Source organism: Watersipora subatra, chromosome 10 (assembly GCF_963576615.1).
Source record: "Watersipora subatra chromosome 10, tzWatSuba1.1, whole genome shotgun sequence".
NCBI classification, from domain to species: Eukaryota; Metazoa; Bryozoa; class Gymnolaemata; order Cheilostomatida; family Watersiporidae; genus Watersipora; species Watersipora subatra.
This window is the reverse complement of record NC_088717.1, coordinates 44,480,186-44,504,680: the sequence shown is the minus strand read 5'-3', so window position 1 is coordinate 44,504,680 and position 24,495 is coordinate 44,480,186. Positions and strand designations below refer to the sequence as shown.

At 36.5% G+C, this 24,495-nt stretch overlaps 1 protein-coding gene across 1 annotated transcript; it reads right to left on the bottom strand.

The window, feature by feature from the left end:
- LOC137405693 (uncharacterized) lies at window positions 1-23,235 on the bottom strand. The gene is made up of 4 exons (XM_068092046.1): window positions 22,363-23,235; window positions 9,791-9,931; window positions 5,298-5,434; window positions 1-469 (listed from the first exon to the last, which is right to left on the bottom strand). Exons 1-4 carry the CDS (start codon window positions 23,129-23,131, stop codon window positions 353-355), a joined length of 1,164 nt encoding a protein of 387 aa, XP_067948147.1. The 5' UTR covers window positions 23,132-23,235; the 3' UTR covers window positions 1-352.
- Between the last annotated feature and the right edge of the window lie 1,260 nt (window positions 23,236-24,495).

Genomic DNA, 24,495 nt, shown 5'->3' with positions numbered 1-24,495 from the left:
TTATATTTTATTATATTTATGTTGGTTATTTATTCATTTATATTGACCAAATTAGAAAAACAAATGTAAGGACCAAGTAGAAATGTATGAGGTGGTTTTATGGCACATATTTCAAAGCACTGAATAGATATACTAGGCAAAAAAGTTTATAAAAGACCCTGAAATCCTTTACCCGCACCTCAATTTTGTACAGAATTCCTATAGAAAAAGTTTATGAACAAAGTTAAAACAATATAACGGAAGATATTTCCAAGGCTACCAGTAACAAAAAATCTGATCTTTAGGGCTGCATGTTGGACACGCGTACAGTAAAATTACTAGGCAGAACTTTGGTTTGAAGCAGGGGCTCCTCTTAGTAGTGGCGTGCACCCGTATTACGAGTGCCAGTGTTAAACCTCGGTCTCGGCAGATCACCAAATATCTCTGTGCCATCAAATCCAACACTTCTCGCCAGGGCATTTATAGATGCCTTGAAAACAACGAAGAGTCATTGACATCGCAATGGGAAACCATATGATTATAGACTATAAAACACGTAGAACAAATCTCCGCTAGACAGGCTTTTAGCATCTCCTCAGCATTGAAGGGGTTCATTTGGAAGTTGTCTTATCGTGTTATAGTAGGGTGGCTATAACCAACAAGTCAGTGAAAATGTTTTATATACTACAACAGTACAACTACTGAATGCCCTAAGTTGCCCAGGTAATAAAAAGGTCTTTGCACAGAAAAAATATTTTTATTTAATATATAACAACAGTTTACATTCTGACTTTCAAACTTCATATCGTGGTAAGAAGGTTTTGTGCAGTTTATATAAATTAGGAGAAAAAATAAAACAACTGTGAAGGTTTTCAAACTTTTTCAAACAACTGTAACTTTTAAACTTCATATCATAAAAAAATGTTTTGGCAGTTGAGATGGCATTTAGAAAGGTGTTTAGATGTGAATGTGAAATAATTAGCAAGTAATGGCTAAATGAAGTGAGTTTTGCTTCGATTACAATGAAAAATGATTTGGTATACAATTATATGATTTAATTCGTTTCAGTGTTGGCATCGTAAGACGAAAATGTCATATAGTGGTATAGAAAAATATAGTAATTATCTAATGCAAACACCCCCTGGTGAACTCATCAAAATTTTATATAGGTACATATAAAAAATTAGTAGCAAAATGATGCTAATCTTGGTAACTAGTTACCTACAGTAACTTTAGTGTATTTATTGGTTATGATCTGCGATAAAATGTAACATTACAACGTGCTACGTGCAGTATGCACGATAGTGAGTTCTCACCTTCAAGACAGAGATAACATAAATGTTGAATCTAACTTGGTAAATGAATTTAGCTTACTAAACACATACTTAAAGCTAAGTTTTAGTACTTTACTAAACTCAACATGAATTTTGTCATCAGCTAAAAGTTTATGCCCAACCTGTTTGTAATATCATTTTCGCTATAACTTAAAAGAATAACATTGAACTGAGATTAAGAGCGAGCATCGTATCTCTTTCAGACGTGGTGAATGTGATTTCGGCGAATCTTTGTTATTTCGATGTAATCAGTACACCGACTGTGAAATTTGCATTTCGATAAAACTTTTTGTTGATATAGTATGGCAGAAAAAAGCCAAAAAAATGTTTTTCTTTGCCATAAAAGGACGAAAAAACACTGTTCCAAGTCGTCAGGCGAAAAAAAATCGTATAACAGGAGCGTCCTAACCTGAGGGTGCATTGTATCAATTAATAGTTTAGCATATGCAATGGTGACACAGATATTCAGCATAATGGTAAGAGCTGATGGGTTATTAACGACTTAGCTTTGTGATTACACGGCGTTTGTTAGCAACTTGCAGTTTGAATGTCGTAGTTTAATCCAATACAAGTGATTTTTCATAGCTAAAGCTTTATAGTTATAACTGGACAGATAAATGACAGACAAACATTGAGATTTATATATACGGACTAATTCAACGCTGAATCTAACCTACCATGTCCATAAAAAGTCAAAACTCGTTGATGGAATGCAAACAAAACTTGCGTGCTTTCAAGCTGCGTCCACACCAAATGATTTGTAAACAGAGTATTTGTAACTGATAGCTAAACGATTTTATGGGAGTTATTGGCCCAATTTTTCGTGTTCACACTAGGCCGAGTTTAAACCGAGAGTGGGCGATTTTGCCATCTTTTACTTGCGGGGTCAGATAACTTTAGCTGATATATTTTTAATGAGTCAAGATGAACACTTTTTTGACTGTTTCCTAAGAAGTTTCTCGCGGACGTTTTTTGAACAATTTTTTGACTGTTTCCTACGTAGTTTCTCGTGGACGTTTTTTGGCAAGTTTACCAAATATTTTGCACTGCCCAGTTCATAACTAATGATGGATAACTATATGGAGGACAACCTTTTAGTAAAAACATCTGCTTCAATCAATATTACAAAATCGGTTGGTGTTAACGCAGCCTTAGTGTTATGGCATTGAAAGCAGTAAAGAACTATTTGCTAAGACATCGTTTGATGCTTTGAAGATGTCAGTATGGTTACGCAAGAAATGGTTTATTGCTCCGGAGACAGGCAACAGTTTTAGATCTTTGGTTGCTGAGAGGAGTGCAAACATAAGTGATTAGGTGCACTGTGCACTGTCTTCCCATGCTGACTGCAGATTATCAGATAAGAAATACAGCTGATGGAACAAAGCAGCGTGATTCAAGGTCAATAACTAGCATCCACACCTCAACAAAAACATTGACCACACTTTCTGACCTGAGCCTTGATAATGACTCATTAATGAGTGCGGCTTTAGAATATGTATTATTCCCAGATATTAATAACGGAGTGCATCCTTGGGTCACAATGGATATACGATTTTTTCGCTCTACGATGTAGAACACGATAATTTTTCATTTTCTCCAAACGTAATATTTTCTGCCATAAGACATAAAAATTCAAATTTTGCTGCCGATGTACTAAATACGTATTCAAAAATTTGATGGATAGCTTCTGCAGCAACCTTCTTTATAGACACACTTCTATGTACTTACTGTCGTTTTAATTAAACAAATTCATGATTTTTATCATTTTTTTCAGTTCGTGTTAATCCATCGTTTTTTTTGACGCCATCAAGCCGTTTGCACATGCGCTCGTTCACGGAAAAGCCGCCATATTTGTAGGAAACAATGGTTATTCTTTTTTTTAAAAGTACTTTTTGGTGTTGTTTGATAGTATAATAAAAAAATTGCAAACAAAAGCATCGTTTTCAAAAATTCATTGCAAAAGCTTCGTGTTTTTAACGATAAAGCTATAAAGATATCTATAAAGATGGCCGACAACGATAAAATGACGTCAAGAACAAACGAAGGTTTGTACCAGTATTTACTAACTTTTCATTGTAATCATTGCAACAAATCATACTTTATCTAGCCATTACTTGCTAATTATTTCACATTTAAACACTTGTTTTAGTATTTCACATCATTTATTTGACCACAAAATACTTTATTAACGATATGAAGTTATGATGTAAATGTTTTATATGCAAGCAAAACAACAGAAGTTGCTACGCAGTACCAAGCTACGATGGCAGACCACCACCCCCCTTGCCACCAGCTTTTACCTTCATGCACTGGTTAACACCTGTTATGACTTGTTATGGCTTTCCATAGAAGCCAGGAATTCAAAACTGATTCGAGAACTGGGTTCCATGGAAAGCCAGTTCTTGCATCGCCAGTGAATCACTAAAAACCTAACATATTCACATAATATCCCACAGCATGTTAAATGAAAGTACATTTTCTGTGCAGACATTTTGATAACCTATTTATTTAGTCTATATAAATATTTCTCAAAGTATGTGTGTATGTGTGTCCCTCCAGCTATAGCTATTATTAGAATAGCTGTAGCTGGACAATGCTGATGCAACGCCATGGCATACCATCATTAGAAGCCTAGCGCTTATTAACTAGCTTACTGGAATTTTCCATTGGCTAAGTGCCAGGTTAATAGCAAGTGATAGGCAACTCTCAATTCGTTTTGTACTTGAATTAACTAATCGAATGGACCAGTAAAATTTTCTACAAATTGATACTATACTAATAATGACTAGATAACGTAGACCATACATGACTTTATGGGATGCAGCTGGTTTCGCCATATATTCGAACATATCATTTCCAAAGATGGCGGCGTGCCTATTTTATTTAGTAGCTAGTTTCCGGTGTGTGTGTAGCAACTTAAAACTTAGCTGAGACAAAGGCCGTGATGAAATAAGTTAACTGGACTACCTAATTACCGTAGACCCGGCAGAATCGGTACTCAAATGTTTACATAGCATTTAGAGGAAAGTAATATGACAAGTTTTCAATTTCCCTTATTTGAGGCGTTTGAAACATTCATAATAGTGTATCTGTAGCAGGATTTAAAATTTTATTCTAGTCAACATGAGCAAATACAAAATAAGATATATGCCAATAGAGCCGCGTAAAACTAGACTTTTATCACAAATAGCCGATGTGAATACGAGAGATAGAGACAGGTTGCCTAACACGTGACATCATTTTGGGCAAGTCTGGGCACGTTTTTGTGGCCTGAGCGTTTTTACGGGGATCAGATTTTTTCGGTTTTAATTTTGAAATATCTTGGCAATGTGATCGCGTAACACAACAAACAGCATATCAACTGATAGAGAAAAAAAATGCTTTCTTTTAAGACCAACTTAAATTTGACGCAACCGCATCTTAAACCTTTGTGACTAAAGATAATAAAAATTTTGAATTATCTTTCTAAACACACACTTGAAACTAAGTTCTAATCTTTTACTAAACTTACTTCAACTTTAGGGTCATGTTTTTTTAGTATCTGTTTCCGATTGCGCCTCGCGTTGCTATAACTTCTAGCCAACCTTCCAAAAACTTTTTTCAATTGATTCGAGGAGAAAGACCGAGCGATTCTGTTTTCTAAGACGGACTCTCACATACTTGGCCATTTAGTGTAGTGGCCATCGAGAACCGGCTCGTATTTCAAAGATTACACGTACCTCAAGGAAGGAACTTGCATGTCGGGGTACTCGTATGTAGAGGTATGATTGTAGTGATAAAGTACAAGTCAACTATAACTTAGCTTTAGTGTTTGTTGAGAAACTAGTCAGCATAAAACTGCACCACCGAGTCAATGAACAGACAATTTCGTGGGTCTGTCATAGCCTGCTTCACATTTATCCTAAAACGACTTTATAGGCGCTTGTCTCCTAGGCTACTATCTTTGGCTCATGTAGCTTTATCAAGATACTTTGACAAACCTACCTCCATATTCTCTGGGTCTGGAGTCCTCTCGTGGGGAGAGTCGGGGCTAACTATAAGACCGCCGGTTGATCCCAGCATACGCCTCATAATCGGTATAGGAACCGATTTAGCCAGGTTGTCCGCCGTACCAGCGTAACCTGCAAAAAACATTTTTCAGCCTTCTAACAAATTGTTTGAGCATTTCGGACAAATCAAGACAATTCTCTTTTGATGCCGAAACTTGCCAAGCTAGTCCAGCCAACACTTTCAACACAATTAGCCACAGTCCAGTACCAAAGTTTGATCAACCTGTTGAAAGGTTGATCTGCAAAAATGTTAAGTTATTATATTTGTTAGCTGGTCGATCACATCTAACAAGATCGATCATTTGTAATCCAATTCAAATTGTCTCTTCCTACATCTATGTGTTGACGAGCTTTGACATAACCAGTAGTAGTCACACGAATTGTATGTCAAGGATAGTAGCAATGCTAGATATCGGCCATATTTATTGCTTTGCGATGTTACAACTACTTTTTTGGCACAATTGGTGCATTTCTTCAAGGTTGAACTTTTGCATGAGCAATATTTTTGACAGGATTAGTGAAACTATTGATGTAATTGTGTTAATCTTTGCTGGCTTGACTTTGGTCAATGGTTATATATATTTATTTATCATCGAATGCACCGACCATTTGTCGATGCGACGTTAGTTGGTAGCTATATTTTTTTATTGATTTTCTGATTTATTGAGCATTTGTCGATCACATTTGTATCATGAAGCATGGCTTATAAGAACTAGATTGGATATGGAAAGAAGTATTCTCTAGTTGCACAGTTGCACTCCAGTTAGGCCAAGACCAATAGGTATAAATGTTACAGTTTAGACTTTAGAGTTACTATAGAAACGCAGAAAGATTTAAGACCAAACATCGCCTTAACCTCTACTACCATGCTGTAGCAGTTAGGAGTTACGGTAACTAATAAAAGCTGACCCTGAAAACAGGAAGACAGTATTTGTAAGTATGCTGACCCCGTGTAGTGACCAGCTAGGAAACATGCCACAACAACACCTGTGCGATTGTTTGCTATGATAACCAAAGTGATTTACTGACTATGAGCACCAGCAAGTACTACTAAAAGCTATCAAACAGCAGCAAGCCTGCAATTCAGAAGGCAGCGTGTAAGATCACTACAAAGAAGTGTGATGCTGGAGCGTCAGCATAATGATTACAAAGTAATGCTCTCTCTCTCTCCTCTCTCTTCAAACATGTCTATGCAACATCGATGAAAGACTTCGTTTGCACAGCTGATGGAAATATAATACATCGTGTCAAAGACATATTTTCTTCTTCACGGGTAGAGTAGAAACTGACATGTTTGTGATTGTTGAGAATAGCCAATTTCCAATTGACAGGATCTCGATTCCATTAAATCCTCAACATGAGCAGCTTTTATTTGTGACTCGTGTTCAGATGAACAGGCTCTGCATCGAACATACAACTTTTTATATATCGACCAAAGATACAATTACGCTAACAGATATGTGAAGGGAATTGTCGTCAACAGGAATTACTCATGAAACAGTTCAAAAGTTCGTCTTCCAATTAAATTTATTAAAAATCAATGTTACTTCTCCCGGCCATTTTAGTTCATAAAAGTTTTCTTTTGTCATCGGCTGATTTTTTTTATCTTCAGCGTGTAGCCTTATTCCCTATAAGAGGAAGTATAGGGGTGCAAGTAGTTGTATGAACACCATCGTCCTCACAAATTACGGAAATGATAATAGATAATCAATAAGGTGATAACGTTGCAATCATCAAACATCCAGCAAGGATCTGACTGTTCACTGACCACAGCCAATTCTTTTCAAGTTAATCTATTGGTGAAAGCAATGGGTCAAGTAGCTATATAGAAAGGCTATGAATTTCGGCTCCACATATGGTCACAGCTTGAGCCAGGGCAGATCATACCAAGATTTCTTGAGAAATCAAATGAAACAGATACAATTTATTTCAAGCCATTCAATGAATGGATTATGATCCGATTCAAGTGTGTGCCAGTATACAAAATATGTCTGTTCGCAGACAATGTAATTTTGATTCAAGACTAAAGGCTGGTTCACACTATATTGCCGTATCTCGGCGTTGATGCCACAATACTTCAGTGATCGTCAGTGATAACGATGTTCACACTATCACAAACCCGTCTGCATTTGCATCAGTGAATACTTAGCGATGCAGTGTTCTCTTTTTTCTTTATAATTTCTTCTAAAGGAACCTCATTGTTGCCGCCTGCTTGAATCAAATACTAGTCCCGCAGCAACTAATCATAAACGGAAATAAATTGAAATAGATCGACAGAAAATCACAATCGCCAAAATGGTAGACATTGTAGAGGCTGTTGTTGATGCTCGGTGAACTATTAGGAGTTTGAGAGCTGGAAACTTTCCCGACGCATCCGCGTTGTAAGTCTTTAGGAAATATTGCCAGTTGACTCAAATTTAGCAAAGGCGACGCTAAGAAGTGTACATACCGTAAAGCCTTTATTTGAACGCCATGGCGCTCTATTTTTCAACCCTTTGAATAGAGGCGCTTTATTATAGGTGACATTCAAATAGAAATTTTATGGTATAAAACCTTAAAAAATTGACTTGCAACAAAATTCACATTACAGTTATTTGGTATCAAAAGATTCACCATGTCTTACTCTGCTGTTTTGTATGTGCAAAATATGTGGAAATGTGATTACAAGCTCTTAAAAGCTCAAAAACGAACAGTTCATCACAACCATCACGAAAACGCCATAGATTAGAATCTCTTTCCAAAACGGCTCAAATGGGACGTAGTTGTACAAAATGGCTTCCTGTCAGCAAAGGCACGGCAGCACAGTAGCTCTCCTCACCGAGTCTTCTCTCCCTGAGCGCTGGTTGATACCTGTTACGACCTGTTAAGGCTTTCCATGAAAGCCTTAACAGGTACTTTAGAACACCTAATCAACACTTAACATAAGTTTCACTGTCAAACTAGGCATGAAACAGTAGAGATCTTAAACGACTTGAGATTTGAGTAGACCAATTTACTTGAGGCACAAAAAAATCTGCAAAAATAGAATAAAAAATTGCATAACTTAACACAAAGCTGTTCACATAACTAAATCAAATATTTTGAACTTCGAATAAGTGAGCAACAGATATACATATCAAGCACCTCGGAACAAAATGCCAGCATTTTAATATCCATTCATAGTGTTCATGGTTGTACAGTGTGTCACAAATAGTAGCAATCGTAATGCTTTCTAACATTTTTGTGTATAAAAACCAGTCTAATGTGTGCTGGCTGCAACATGCAGTGTTGAAGATGAGAATCATTATTTCATTACTAATTGTATAGATAACATCTGTCATTTACATGAGGTTTCCCTTGTAATATTTTACTAATTTTGTGGTTTGCCTAAGATCTGGCATTTGAGGCATCTCTGCATCAATGTGACAACAGTTTTAAAGGACAAAAATACCTTTTCAGGTAAAATTGTAAAATCTACGTAAATATTAGTCTTTTAAATGCTTTCCTTTAATGAGATATATATATATATATATATATTACTTTGATGGCAATAATTTCATTTTAAATGAAAACGTTTTTCAAATTAGGCCATACAACGATAGTAAAACAAAAAAGGGCAACAGTTATCCATTAAAATCGAATAAATAGTGTTTAAAATGCCTTTCTCCGCTAAGAGAACGGATATTAGGTAAAAAGTTTAGAAAAGTTTAAAAAATATTAGTTTTAAAAGACAATTTTTGTTTTTTAAAACTGATAATAATATAAATAACAAAATAATCCAGAATTTATTGCGGCACAATTTTGGGTAAATCTGTTAACTCTGGCCACCCATAATAAATGTTTTTGTGTAAGTACTAAGGCGAGCCGTTATAAAGGCTTTCGTAACAAAATAGTTAATTACTTGAAGATTATCTGATAACTTTCTTGTACAATTCAAATTTCCACTAACAGTTTTAGTATATATTTGTTACAAGTGTGAATATCTTTGTTCATACATAATTGCTTTTCTTAAAGCCCTGTTGTCATCATCATTTGAAAGCGAGTATTTTATAAAATGCTTTGGAAATAAATAAAATGGATTCGAGATTATGTTCATCAGAATCAACTATTCCAGCAAATCACATGTGCTGAAATAGTGTGTTTATCTCTACCAACGTATGCCAAAGTTTTTCAACAAGACACTTCAAGAACTAGTTGCTGGCACATTGTCAACACATTAATAAGCAAAAGGAGGAATTTCGCTATGGTTTGTACTCTGACCCAGCAACTTTCTATTCTAGAGACATATTTTAGCTTCTAAGCATCTCCTCGCCAAGGTACTACAGGGCTACTGACCAAGTTGGACGAACATTTGGGTGACTTCGACAAAAAAAACAACCCAAGCATTCACACATGCCATAAACCTGCTGATCACTAAGAATCGTGCTGAGAAGGTCTAAGAACACTCACGTCCGCGTGTCTGATAATTTGGTATATCTTCGGCGTCGGAGTCAAAATTGTCGTCGTTGGCTGTCTCATCATCTTCATCAGCGGCAAATGGATCCAATTCAAACATGTCGTCGACAGCGCTAGAAGACCGTTCCTTTTTCCCTAAGAACATACAGATCAGCTGTAGGTGAGCTTGCAAAATGATACAAGGATAGGACAACTCTTAAAACATACTCCTCTAAAAGGTGAGTGCACTAGTGAAAGAGACTCATCCATAAGGCAAGTGCCCTAAATTAGCCAACAATCACTCAAAAAACCTCTTGAGGCAAGACATCTAAAGACAATTTTACTATATGAAGAAACCTCTATTGTCTCAGGGGTCAACTTCATTTTTCAAACAAAGCAAAGGTATTTCTGTAGTGAGACACTGATGAAACGTATGCGCTAATGTATAGGGCAAGGGCAGACAACTGCTTTTTAATGACACGCACTGTTGACAAATTTGTTGAGAGGTTAAATGCCAATAAACTTATAAAGGGTTTTGAAAGAAGTTCATCATTTTAGAAATTATGATTCAAAAGTCGCCCGTTTAGTTTTCCACCGCAAATCCTGAACAGTAAGTAATACAAGTACAATTTGCGCTACAATACCTATACAGTGATATTTTAGCTACAAAAGGAAAAGGCATATACCAATAACTCCTAAATATAACCAGTTTTAGCTAAAACGAACATAACCATATTGTAATTCGTTACACGAAAATCCAACTCCTTTAGCCAATCACAGATTGACAGCTTAGAGAGAGCACTTGATGCGTAGCGCAAATTGGAAAAGATATATTGTTTGAGAAGTCAAAACTATACTAAGGGGGGGACTATTCGGGAGTAATAGGGAGGCATGATCTAAGCTTTATTGTTAACACCATAAAGTACATTGTAGATGAACAATTCAAAGGAACATTTCACATTTCCACCCTCCCTGCTTATTGAGATCTATCAACAGCTATCATAAACAATCTTCGTTGATTTTGACTTGATAACCAAATTGCTGGCAATCATGGCTGTAGACTCAACACGGCACAGTGCAACAAATCCAAGCAATGCTGAATACACAGAGATTTGCAGCCGGTCCTATGCTGCATCTGCCAGTGCTATTATAGCAAAAAAATCTCCTGTGCAATTGGACGGGTGTTGGTATGCAGAGTTATAGTAAATAAATGACCATTTCTAGTTTTTGAAACATTTAATGATCAATATGTGATAGTCGAATAAAGTTCAGAGTGCAACATCCAAAATTGCTAAAAGTTAAAATGTTTGTGACACTGGAACTAACAAAATAATTGAATACAATGTTATTAATCATCAAGTGTAGCGACAGTAACTTGATCTCTAAGATGAATGGATTTTCCTTCCTGATCTGTTTAATGGAGCAAATGAACAAACATCAGTGCTGCAAACCATAAAAGCTAGTTCACGTAATATCACGGAACGTCGACTGACATCACACAATACTTCTGTGATAACAGTGTTCGTACCATTACAAACCCATCTGCACTTACATCAGCGAATAGACTGCAACACAGCGTTCTTATTACAGACGCTACTGGAAATGATGCAATACTAGTCCCGCAGCAACTGTCAAGGAAAAAATATAGATCAAGCAACCCGTGACAGCTAATCACCATAGCTGAAGGGGTGCACATTACCTCAGCTGTCGGGGATGTTCAGAGGAACCAACAGAAAAGCTTGACAGCTGCAATTTTTCCCAACGTATCCACATTGCCTCTATGATGTAATCGGTATATGGGCGCATAGTCAACGAATAATGGCCGAGAAGACAACTCAGAATACAGTGTGAACCAGCCATAACTTGTTTGGATTTCTTACAGTCATCTACTATTCGAGTGATCGCCTAATTTTAAATTGGGCATTGCAAACTAAAAAAGTTAACCAACTGGCCTTCACAAAATTATTCATTATCTTTTTTCAATTGAAAGAACAAAAACAGTTTTTAATAAAGACATGATTCAATAAATGTGGGCGTTGCTTTATTGAAAGCCCTGCTCAGTTCTATTCAAGTAAACAGGGCTCACTTGCTCCCTCCTCTCTCCATTTGAGGTGGCTAATCACAGCTAATGCTGACCACAAACAAATGAAGCGGTGAACGCAGCGACAGTAAGCGCTAGGACAGAGGAGAGAAGGCGTGGTCACACGAGCACCCGAACCGACGTAGGATCGTTGCGACGTCGTTTTGCTTCATTTAGTTCATTTTGGCTCTCGTGTGACCACCCCTAGATGGTTTGCTGAAGACTTCAATAGTTGAGTTGCATCTCAATAACAAAGATCCAACTCACCACTACTACAATTACTACCAGCTAGTTCGTTGATAGATTGCACTAGCCGAAAGTTATTTGAGAATCCCATCTGTTTCAAATGCTCTGAGAGTAATTGGCGGATATTATGCTTTTTTGAGAGTATTACTGAACGTACAACAAGATAGGAGAATTTGCTGATGACGGATACAGAGGAGAACTAATTACTTATTCTTGGTAGTTATTGGTGACCGGTAAAAATCCAGAAACTTAGACAATTCACTTGATAAAGTCACCTGAGACTAATGCTCATGGAGTCGTTGTAGGATAAAAATGGAGTAGGCTATGTTTGCTTGACACGGGTAATCCGAATGTTTGCGTCATGCGCAAGTCAGGCGAGTTTCGTTACTTGCAAATTTTTATCGAATGTTTCACTTTACGCTTACAAAACCTGAAAATGGCACTTGCGGATGACGGGCAAGAAAATGCCTGCATGCTTTTAAAAGATTTTCCACACTTCGCCGTTCATATTTAGGTTTTAGCAGTTCCGAATGTTCTGCTATGACCCTTGACATGGAAATCCTTAACATTTTTAACGAAGCGCCCGCATTAATCCTCAATGTGCAAATGTTCATTGGAACACTATCCCATGTTAACTCAACGGACACACAACTCCAAATCAGCACCGTGCGAATAATGAAAACACAGTATATGACAGACTTGTATAATTGTACGTTCATCAACTTATGATACAGTTCTATGCTGACTACCCTACTGAGACATCCTAAAGCTGAGTTGTAGCGAACATATACTTTATCACAATATGGAGGGGGTCAGAGTTGACATAATCTTATACAATACTGCCATGAGCGTGGTTTGTAGACTTCCTGTTCCAAACAAAATAGCATAACAATGAACGGTCATCCACTTTGGTTTCAATAAAACTGATTGACAAATAGCAGATCTTAAGAAGATCAACACTATAAAAGAGCCATACGCTATTGCACCAACATGATCAACACTATAGAGCCATACGCTATTGCACCAACATGATCAACACTATAGAGCCATACGCTATTGCACCAACATGATCAACACAAATTAGATTAATACACTTATACCGATGCAATTTGAAAAATCTCTCCTGTCGAGGATATATTACTCATGGAAAAGACTCAGTGCAGAAAGATCGACCCAACAGCGCAAAGCAACAAATATGTCTGATATGTTGCGGATAATGTTGACATTTGAAATTGATCAACGCCCAAAATGAAATGTCATGGATTGTAATAAAAAATTTTTTAAATCGCCAAGTGTCAAGGACAAAGTAATAAATATCTAAATTTTCAATCTCAAAAAGTTATCTTTTCAGTTTGTACGGTCACTATCATTTATAATGTATTGCGCATTAAGAACCTTCCCTAAACCCTAACAGACCATGATGAATGGAAAGATATAGCCTGCTAATGAAAACCATGTGCAATGTTTACAAAATAATAAAAAGATGAATAGGACACACCCTGGTTGTCAAATATATTTAATTTAATAAATAGTTAACATAAACACATGCCTGTCTTTTATCTCGTCTTCAAATCTCCATAACGTTCTATTGTCAAGTTCTTGACAACATATGTGTAAGTGAATTGATGATTATGTTTGATTTGATTTTGACATGGGAAATTTTGATTACGCATAACTTTAACATATTTCCTTTATTTTAATGCTTAGCTGGAGCTGCATCAAACTACTCACTAAATTTAGTAAGGAAACTTTCATATGAAATTTATTATAACTCGAGAAGCCTGATGCGAGGAATCAAAATCTGATCTGCGTTTAACCGCTGAGAGCTTTTTACAAATGAATTCCAACATCAAATTAAATTTGGTACGTCGTGATTGCTGCCGGCAATTCTTACATATTAACCTCAATGGAAATTTACAATTAAAATCATAAATGGTTAAGTGCTGTTGAATAGTCCAATGACAATAGACGCAAAACAAATTGCTGCCAGCTTCAGCTCATGACAACAATATTGGCCAGAGATATTGAATAAAACTTTGATCAGACAAACAACAATTTGAATCATTGAATTGCTGAGGAACAGTTCTGCAAGCACTAGCACTTCTTTGTAGAAATAACTAGTCAGTGCCTCAGTAACATACAAATTGTGTACTGAGCTATGATTTTGGATGCAATTTTTCAGGCATTTTTCTTTTTCAACTTTTCATATAGATAGATATATATATTACTGTGTTATTTACTGTAAGTATATATGCGCACATACTTGGTGTATGTAGTACTTTATTATAGTATAATTGTAGGATAAAACCTACTTACTATGTTTGCCTAACTTATAATTCTAATGGCACGATTTTTGAGATTGGAATTTTCTGGGCTTCACAATGAGTCATTGTTATTCCAACTACTCAGTGTTTACCGACTACATTGGTACTAATAACCTATTTTCTTGTACATATACCACATTTAATACGTATCTACAACACAGGCAACACTAGACTACACGCAATGTGATACTTTCATAAAAGCTAGGAAACATAGGCAAAAGAATGGCGGTATGATTTCCGAAAATAAACTGATAACGAAAGAAAAAAAAACATCTGTAAGCCGGATTGACTATGCAAACAACATATTTTGTCAGTATGTATGGTGGTGGGGATTGAAATTATGGGACATTTTCAAATAAACAAGCCACTTATTAATAATCCATCGTTTTTTGACGTCATCACCTTGTTTTCACATGCGCTCGTCCATGAAAAAGCCGCCATCCTTGTAGAAAACGATTGTCATTCTCTTGATTAATAGCATTTTTCGATGCTGTTATGATACAAAAATAAAAAATTTGTAAACAAAAGCATTGTTTGCAATAATTAATTGCAGACGCTCGTGTTTTTAACGATAAAAGTTTTCCATAAAAATGGCAGACAACGATAGAATGACATCACGAAAAAACGAAGGATTTGTAGTGTCAATAACCCTGGGCAATTTGACCAAAGATCCAAAGTTTTTAAACTTTTATTAAATATACCTAAATGTGCTCATAATACAATAATATTTGGTGAACCACTAGTAAACAAGTCCGACAGCACACAGCAAATGTCAGCAAGCAGAAAAATAGTGTTTCACAATTGTTCGGGCTAAAACCATAAAAAATCTTACAATTTTAAAAACTTAAATTTTAAAAATATTCACAGTAGCACCATGTCCATCGAGCAAACGTTCATCATCGTTTCATGACTCAGAATACTGGAAAATTACAGTTAGTACCATATAATTCTTTACTTGCATCACAATCTTCCTTGACCTACTAACAAACGAGCTGTATCAATTTTTTTCGCGATATCTTTCCAATAAAAATCGTTATTATAACGAAGGAAGTAGATAGAGATACTTGAAAACGGTTAAAAATGAAAGTAAAACTTCTTATCTAATGCCCTGCGGATGAATTAATTTGATTGGTTTACGATGTTACTTAAAAACAGCATTTGTAAACAGCCATGTGAATGCGGTTATTCGGGCCATTAGAGTTTCTGACACACCCTACGCGATGCCGGAATTCCGGCCATTATGGATCAAAGGGTTAAGTATTTATCAGATTAATTTCGGCAATATGTACATCAATGGTAAGCTAATAATGTTCTACCAATTAATATTAATAAATATAAACTGATATTTGCCATTTTAGTCTGGTTTTAGAGTAATATATCGATATCTGCACATTATGACAAAAATCTTAAAAAAACCAAACTAATATGCATTAACAAAATTGGTTAAATAAATTTAACATAGTTTTTTTAGCATACATATATATACGTAAATATAGGAAATCATATCGGTAGTCTTTGGAGCGTCAATAGGGTCTTAATATTTCGCTGGCCAGCCCTTATTGTCAATTACAGGATAAAATGGATGCCCAATGAACACACGCTGATTATATTTTTTGGAAATGCTTTTGGTAGAGAAATGGAGGGTCTATAAGACTTGCTTCTCAACTAGATCTGTATAGTAGGCATGAGATAATAAAAAAGTAAGTTAATGTAGTAAATGACAAAAACATCTCTAGATGGCCCCATAATTATGACCTTTCACTGTAGGTATAGAAATCCATTTTCTTAGCCATGCAAATTTAGTTCGTAAACAACGAGTAATGGTAAGAGCCAATTTATCTGAGGGAAAATTCACAATGATTCACCAGGAATCCCAAACTTCTTGGAAAATGTTGATGTGATGATTGCATTGTTTGGAACCATTCCTTAAGAATGATAAATTAGATAAGCGATTAGATTGTACGTAGGATGCGAGTGCACGCGCAGAAATAGCAATTATATCACACCATAACCACCTAGAAATGTCACACCATTTTTGTTTGCACACCTTTTTCTTTGTCAGCTAACAAAAAGTTGACAAACAAAAATAAAAAGAAGATATAACGAAAAGCATACTCGGAAAAGTTAACTGAAATGCAAAAAATATTCAGAACTACGTTGAAAAGTTTGTTTATTTGAAAAGATCTATATAAGAGTAAGATGAATCGAAACACTAGTAAATGTTGTACGAATAAAAAACAGATATAATGTGGATGTATAAAGAGTACATTCACATGTACTCATTTTACAAGCAATGTAATGCACGGTATATGGAGTTGCAATTAATCTCAGAAAAAATTGTAATATTTTTCCAGCTAGACTTCAAAGTCGAAGTCTTAGAATAAACCGGGAGGGGTTCTGATTAGGGGTGCTCTAGCTCTTCAAGTAGGTGAGCTTTTGTTTGTGGAGTTGCACAAATCAACCGTGAAAACTATGAAAGTGTATTTGTCGCCGCAACAACTTACCTATGCGAACCCAAATTTTCATCTTTTCTATACATCAAAAATTAATATCATACTGCTATCGATCCTAAAAACGATCGACATATTTCACTCACCCTCAAGAAAAACACGCTTTGATCAGATAATAGCAGAAGCAAGAAAAAGTGGGAGATCGTAAAGTGAGTTGTTTTGTTTTATGTCTTCTTAGAATGATCTTGCAGTAATATATTGTTTTCATATATTATAAAAACGTTTGTTTTCCATTATGTTTTACGACTTTTTGTTTAATTCAAAACAAGGGGGTGTGAGATTGCCCTCATCAGACGTAGGGGGTGCGGTGATAAAAACAAGTAGGGAAGCGCTGATATACCCAACTTAACTCACACAAACACTTACAACTATATGCGTTTCATATTGTAATCATTGCATTTTGACCGTTTTCAATTTTGTTTATCTATTTGAAGCCCATATTCTACAAATTTGGTAAAAACTAGTAAATCATAAAAATTCAAAAGATTTGCGTCTAGTTTCACAATCAATGATTAGGAAGGAATCTGAAAGACAACTTCTTGTTTCTGCTACATATGTTTTGTCAAAACTAAATACAGTCAAACATGGATAACTCGCCCACGGATAGCTCGAAAACATGGTTAACTCGAACGGTTTCTTTGGTCCGTTCCCACGTAATGATAAATTGCTATAGATAACTCGAACTCAACACTGTTAACTCGAACAGTTTTTTGCCCAGCGGCTACCGAGACGGTTGTTATCGCTTTAGAAAATCACTTTATTCCAAGTCATAGAGGTAAACCTCAACTTTTCGTAAATCATAGGCGTCGTTATTACCACCGTCGGCAAAATATTTTTGTCAACGACTTTTCTAAAGGTTTGGTGAATTTTGATTTTTACCAAACATCCGCTTGGCGATCGCTTTTCGGAAGCATGGAAAAGTGCGGTGACCTTCGCATAAACTTCAAAGAAAAATTTGCAAAATTGAGCTCGGTTAAAATGCTCAAAAGAAAAAGACGTCTTTTCTTTTGAGCATTTCAACAACAATCAAGTTTTGCCAATTTTAAGTCCTGGCAATAACATCACCTCAAACAACAAAACAATCTCAAGTGATAGAAAAATCTCTATACTTTTTGATAAAAAAGTTTTAAACTTTACAATAGAAGCATTTAATTTGAAACAAGCCATTTACGCTTTTGATTTCTATTTATAGTTTGTATATGTGCATGTATCTACTAATAAATAAGTGACTACATGGACTTGTGACAGTGCTCTGATAACTTGAACGCTATGATAACTCGAACACTTTCGCTCGGTCCAGTGAAGTTCGAGTTATCCATGTTTGACTGTAAATGTTTGAGATGCCCATGTACGCATGACCGTGAAGCAGTTTCACCCTACATTTTATTCAGCCCAAACGATTGCATAATTATGTAAACTAATGACTATGTTTCCACGATGAAGTTAATCCGCAAGTTTACCCCAACTGCAAGATGGAAACTGCAAAACCCGTATGTCAAGCGAGTTTTGTTATTCGCATCTTTCATCGAAAAATTCATACTTATGCAAGATAACGGCTCTTGCGCAAGATGCGTAGGAAAATGTCATATAAGATATTCCATTTTAAACATTTTTCACACCTATGTCATTTCTATTTCGAAAGCGTGCAGCTATGCGAGACAGGAGTGCACCGCCATGACGTCCAATGTAGAATTCCCTATTATTTTTAACAAAGCGCCTGAGCTAATCCGCAATTGTCATTGAAACGATTAGGCTATCACACGGTTATTCAATGTGGGCACAATTCCAAATCTACATCATCGGCCCAATGGAAACATAGTGAATATCAGTTGCTTTGTCAGTATTGCGAAAGTATTGGTGGTCAGACAATCAATACTTTCTTCAATAATGGCCAAAACCAGTTACAATCATGCACATAAGTTTTTTGCTAATGGAAAACTTCATCAGATGAATTGAAAGGCATTATGTTTTGTGTTTTGGAAATGATACCGGTAGTGGTACTAGTACATCTGCTACTACTATAAGCTCATTTGGTTTTTCAATTGAAATGTTCAACTGGTGATATTACTGCTAGTAGAAGCAGTACTGCTATTAACAGTATGGTTCAAGCAACAGATGATGGTAGACTGCTATCCACTAGGGCGTGAAGAAATGTCTACTCCAGCAGCTTCGCAATCAACTAGGTAAGTCAAACAATTCTGCTTGTTACATCAACATGCGCTTGATAGGGAAACAACAAGCTTTTTGTGGATATGGCAAAAACTCATCACGTAAACAGCCATGAGATCGAAAAGATACCCCAAAATGATGAAGTGTGACTATATAGACTATCCTAATTTGACCAACATGTGCGCGCATCCTTCATTTTTTCTTTCGTGGTCCGCCATCTTAGTGGATAATTTCTACTGTTGAAAACATGAAGCTTCTGCAATTAATTTTTTGCGAATGACACCGTTGTTTGCAATTTTGTATAGCAATACTGAACACTTTCTTCCAGAGAATCCCGATATAATATCGAAATAACACCAAAAATACTATTCAACAACGTAAAATTAACAAGGACGATCGTTTGTCTGCAAATAAGGCGGCGTTTCCACGAACGAGCGCATGTGCAGACGAATTGATGACGTCAAAAAAGAAACGAAGGATAAGTCTGACCAATATTAATAAACTTGACTCAAGAGAGAACTCTACTGATGCTGGCAATAACTAAGCAAACTTTGAAACGGGCAGTAACAAGCCGATACGGCTATAAATATAAAAACCACAAATAAATAATTAATCTATCAGGAGGGTTTCGACAATATATTCCCTTCATTAGTTATTACCGCCTTATATTAAGCCCTTTAGGTCAGTTCACACGAATGCTGTTTGAACTCATTCAAATGTCATCGCGACCTTTGCAATATGGATGTTATTCTCACAAGTTTTTTTTTTATAAATTCCCAGTTTTAGTGACAATTAGAATGACTTAGAATTAGAATTTACATGGGTGAAGGGAGTCACAATACTCTCTTTGTTTGCAACCAGACACTAAATTTACATTGCATTTAGATGGTCGGTATGACCTGTGTCAGAACAGACAGCATTTAGATGGTCGGTATGACCTGTGTCAGAACAGACAGCATTTAGATGGTCGGTATGACCTGTGTCAGAACAGACAGGTGCATGAACCGCAATGCTCAAGAAACTTAATGACAGAGGCTTTTGCATCATGTTTACTCGGTTAAGGGCCTGTGTTATGGTAATTTTCAGTTTAGGAGAGCGCACAACTTGATTGCCAATTTAAATTGATCTTTTCCTAGACAACAAGGTTTATGTTGAACAGAAAAAAATAAATTTATAAAATAAAGTAAAACAAAAAATACATTAGCCATCGTCAAAGCGGTGTCTGTCTGTCCATTTGTTTTTTTCGAAGTCAGGATTAGAGATCAGAATAAAATATAAATTTTAACGAGATTGCAAATCGGGACATTCAGATTAGTTGACAGATACTCTAACTGACAGGGGTAGGGAACTTATGGCTCTCGAGCCATATGTTCCCGAGCCTTTGATGATTTCATCTGACTCTTTAATAAATAAGTGGAAAAGATAATCCATAATTTTGCTGTTAATGTAATTAACACAATAATAAAAAAATGCTAAATTCACAGTAACATTAAACAAAATAAAAAATAACGTCCACTTAATAAAAATATATTTTCATTTGCAACTCTTTGATGTGGCACACGCAGAAATGAGTTTATAGTGCTTTATGTACTCTGATGTACGTTTTGACCATGTTTGGCTCTACATATACATGCGAGCAGTCATCCTCGCCCATGAACAATATTTAGACGAACCTGCGGTCACGTTTAACAGATGGAAGCTTAAAGGCCTGCATAAAGCTGAACCTCACCGTACTACAAAGCTATCAACAAAAGCATGCAGCATTAAAAGTCGCATGAATAGTAAGAAGTACTTTTCATAATATCTTTGTTATAACATTGCTGTTCAAAATAAGTAAAAATTTTTTATACTCAAAAATTGCTCAAACATACGAAATTTATTTGTCTTCTTTTCCATTGTATGTTTTTGAGATTTATATTATACATATGGCTCTCCTAGAATTAAATTTTGAAACATGTCGATTTTGTGGCTCTCTCAGTCAAAAAGGTTTCTGACCCATGCAGTCTAACACCTGCACCAATCTGCTCTAATTGACCCCCTTAGGTATTTTTGAATAATTATGCAGCTACTTATTCCCTTTGCTTTATCTCCCGCTCCTTCACGCGCACAAGACTGCCGGGGTACTAGTACATGTATTAATAATAGAGATACCCCTATCCATAGGTTGTTTTCTCTACCAAGAGCTAATAAAGAGAAAAACAGCATTTTTAAGGGGGTTTCATTATTCAAATGCAAATTAGGAACTTGCATCGACTTGATGCTTCACGTTACACGGAATTTCGCTTCGCGACAACATGCTATCACAGCCTATTTCTGTGAAAACTCATTCACTGCAGTGGGAATGTAGCACTAGCAGCATTCCCACTGCATCCAGCACTGCACAATGCACGGTGGTAAAACTACCACTGACCAATACAGCTGACTGCGCATTAAAAATAGCTGTACTACATGTATACTGCGTATGGTGCAGTTGCCAAAATTCGTAAAGCAATTATTCTGCATCACTGTGACATGCGTAATTACTACTGCTGCTGCACTACTAATGCGACTACATAGATATCCAGACAAAAGTTTACTGCAACTGCAATGCATTTCTTTGTAACGGCCGCAACTTCGGTTACCAACAAGGAAAGAACATCCTAACATTTTTAACAAGGCACGAATTAGCGGAGTTTCTTAACCAACATCATAACAATCTATGGTTGGTAAAACAAAAAACGTGATTTGAATCAGCTGGCAGCATTTTCCAAGACATATTAATGTAATACAATTATATCATCCAGATAAACCATAAGCCTGAACAACTTCACTTAGACCCTCCACGAATTTTGCTTTGTAAACAAATGCACACAAATAGTAGGCTGTTGATATTTTTTACTGTTGAACTCTTTGCTGCAACCAATGAAGCAAGTTCAAGTGGGTGCTTGATTATTAGAAGCCAGCACAATATAAATGCATAGGAAATGAATAGGCTACAGATAGGCATACATAACAGGTTTACAATTTCGCTGAGCATCTACTAGTTTGTCACAATTTTTCTCAACGCTTTGAAAAAACTAAACATCTATGAACAATATAAACCGACTACATACAACCTTAAAATTTGACATTTGTTGTGTTCAATTTACAATGAAAGGTATGATCTGGAGCCAAAGGTGCGCTTACAGTAGACTGAGGCCAGATCAGTTAAACGAACTTAAAGTGTTTGTCATTTGCAATAGAACGATTTATGTTAATTTACTTGAAATGCGGAGTTACCTGTGGAGAGTTTGGGACTGTCTAATGATATTGCTTCCACACTTTGCTCAAAAGCACTATCCTCATCCTCCATTTTTTCTCCAAATATTGTCCAAATTCGCTTCTCTAAATTATCTTGGTTTTTTTGTGTCACGTACTCTAAATCTTGGTATGCAATCATCTGTTCCTTCTCAAACTGTTGGACACGATCACGCATGTTTGCCTTTTCCTTCTCAAGAAAGTCACTGACACTATCCTTAACATTGCGAATGAAGTCCGTGATAGATGGCTTCAAAGATCCTTTGATTTTTTCTGCGTGATACGTATTCGAAGGAAAACAAACAATGCCAAGTGCGTGGCAGTAATGGGGATTGCGTTTAAGCATAGAATCCCGATCGGACGGAGATAACATTTCTCCAGCATTAACTAGCACTAAGCCAGAATTTGCAGCAGAAACCGCATGAGTAACAATGTCACAGTTCAAACATCTGAAGATAACCCAGTCACCAACTCTTTTAGATCCTACTAGGTACATAAATGTGACATTAGCACCATAGTTCGGCTCTGAGAGAGCGGTTTTCACCAGTCTAGGAGAAACTAGTAGCGAGTTGATCGTAGCAGCATCTTGGAAATCCGTTTTCCTATCAAACCCGTCAGAAACTGGTTTTGTTTCACTTATGTTTTCATCTGACACGTGACCTATTCCGGTCAGAGAGCGTACACCAAACTGCACGTTTAAACATTTACAACTAACACTACTAGCGCTTTTAGCATATGTTTCAGCATCCATCGTTGAACGGTAAAGTATTTAGCAAGCTTATAAATTAGCGAGCGCCATAAAGGAGCGGCAAAAGTAGAACCTGAGCGACGGCGAGAGTAGAACGCTTTGATGACATGCAATTCGTTTGTGCAAAAGCGGTTGAAGGTATAACTCCGCCTTTTCCGGTGAGAGGCTGGCGTGACTAACTGGTCAACCTCCCGACCACATAAACTGCAAAATGATTTAGTGAAGTTAAAGTGATAAAATCTATTTCTTTGAAACACGAGCTATAACTTAAACAGACCAATGAGGAAACTATATTTGTAGTTTCGACCAACAGGAGGGCGTAACTTTGCAATCAGCGACTCCAATAACGTTTTGTTTCATTTCATATACATGTACGTAATGTCTAATAGGTAAGCTGCATGTTCGATAAACGTCGAACTTAGCAAAACCTTGCCATCAACAACGCTGCCGTGTTTTTATTAATATAAATCTCGTTAAATTATTTTTTAGATTGTTCAAACCTAAATGAGTAATAATTAGAAACATTGTAAATAAGGCAGGTTTTAAAAGAATATTTAATAATGTTGGTCGAATTTATTTGCCATGTTCATGTTAAAGTAGAGCCTCTAGACCGCCCCGAGGCGGAAGAGGAGCCCATCAGAATCAATAGGTAAAAATGGTTAAATTCTAAGTTTGCGAGTGGTTCTCGGTATAAAACTATTTAAAAATTTATCACGGTTACTAGAAATAGCCAAAGGTTGTCCCTCGGATTTGGCCCGTGTTTGTGGACGATCATCCTTAAAACAAGTGTCAATAAAATCGTTTAATTCCTACAAAGATGGGTATTTTGATTTATAATAGGGTGTAAAGTTTTAACCCTTTGGACCTGTCTACGTTCTTCCAAAGTCACAAGGCCCCACTGTTCTTTTTCTTGTGTGACTCCCTCCTAGTATCCGAAGTGGAGAGAGATTCTTGGGGGTACTCTCTGTCATGCCAGGAGGGTGGTGTTCAGGGCCGACGGCCCTGCTCGCCGCTCACGGGATGAGTCTGAGAGGGGCGCTGCGTCCTCTCAGTAGCGGGTGTCCTGGGACCTCCCCCGAAAATTTTTTTTAGCATGAATGCCCCTAAATTATGCTGTTTTCTAAAACTTAAAACCCTGTGTTGTGTCCAGTAAAAAATTAAAAGTGGGCTTTGCTGCACAACCTGAGTGCTCTATGACAATGGAGACTCCAGGTTGTGATGTGAGTGAGTCAAAAAACCCTATGGAGAGTCCACACAGACCCCAGACACAATAAAGTACCATTTCCAAACCACCATGAATATTATTATATGATAAGCTCAGTCACTCACTATTTTTTAAATACAGACTCTAAATTCATGACAGTCAC

Excerpts from the sequence above, each read along its gene's own strand:
- LOC137405693 (XM_068092046.1), bottom strand. The coding sequence starts at position 23,131 with ATGGATGCTGAAACATATGCTAAAAGCGCTAGTAGTGTTAGTTGTAAA. Across the intron at positions 9,932-22,362 it reads CAGTCCCAAACTCTCCACAG|GGAAAAAGGAACGGTCTTCT; the intron begins GTAACTCCGCAT and ends GTATGTTCTTAG. Across the intron at positions 5,435-9,790 it reads AAATTATCAGACACGCGGAC|GTTACGCTGGTACGGCGGAC; the intron begins GTGAGTGTTCTT and ends TGTTTTTTGCAG.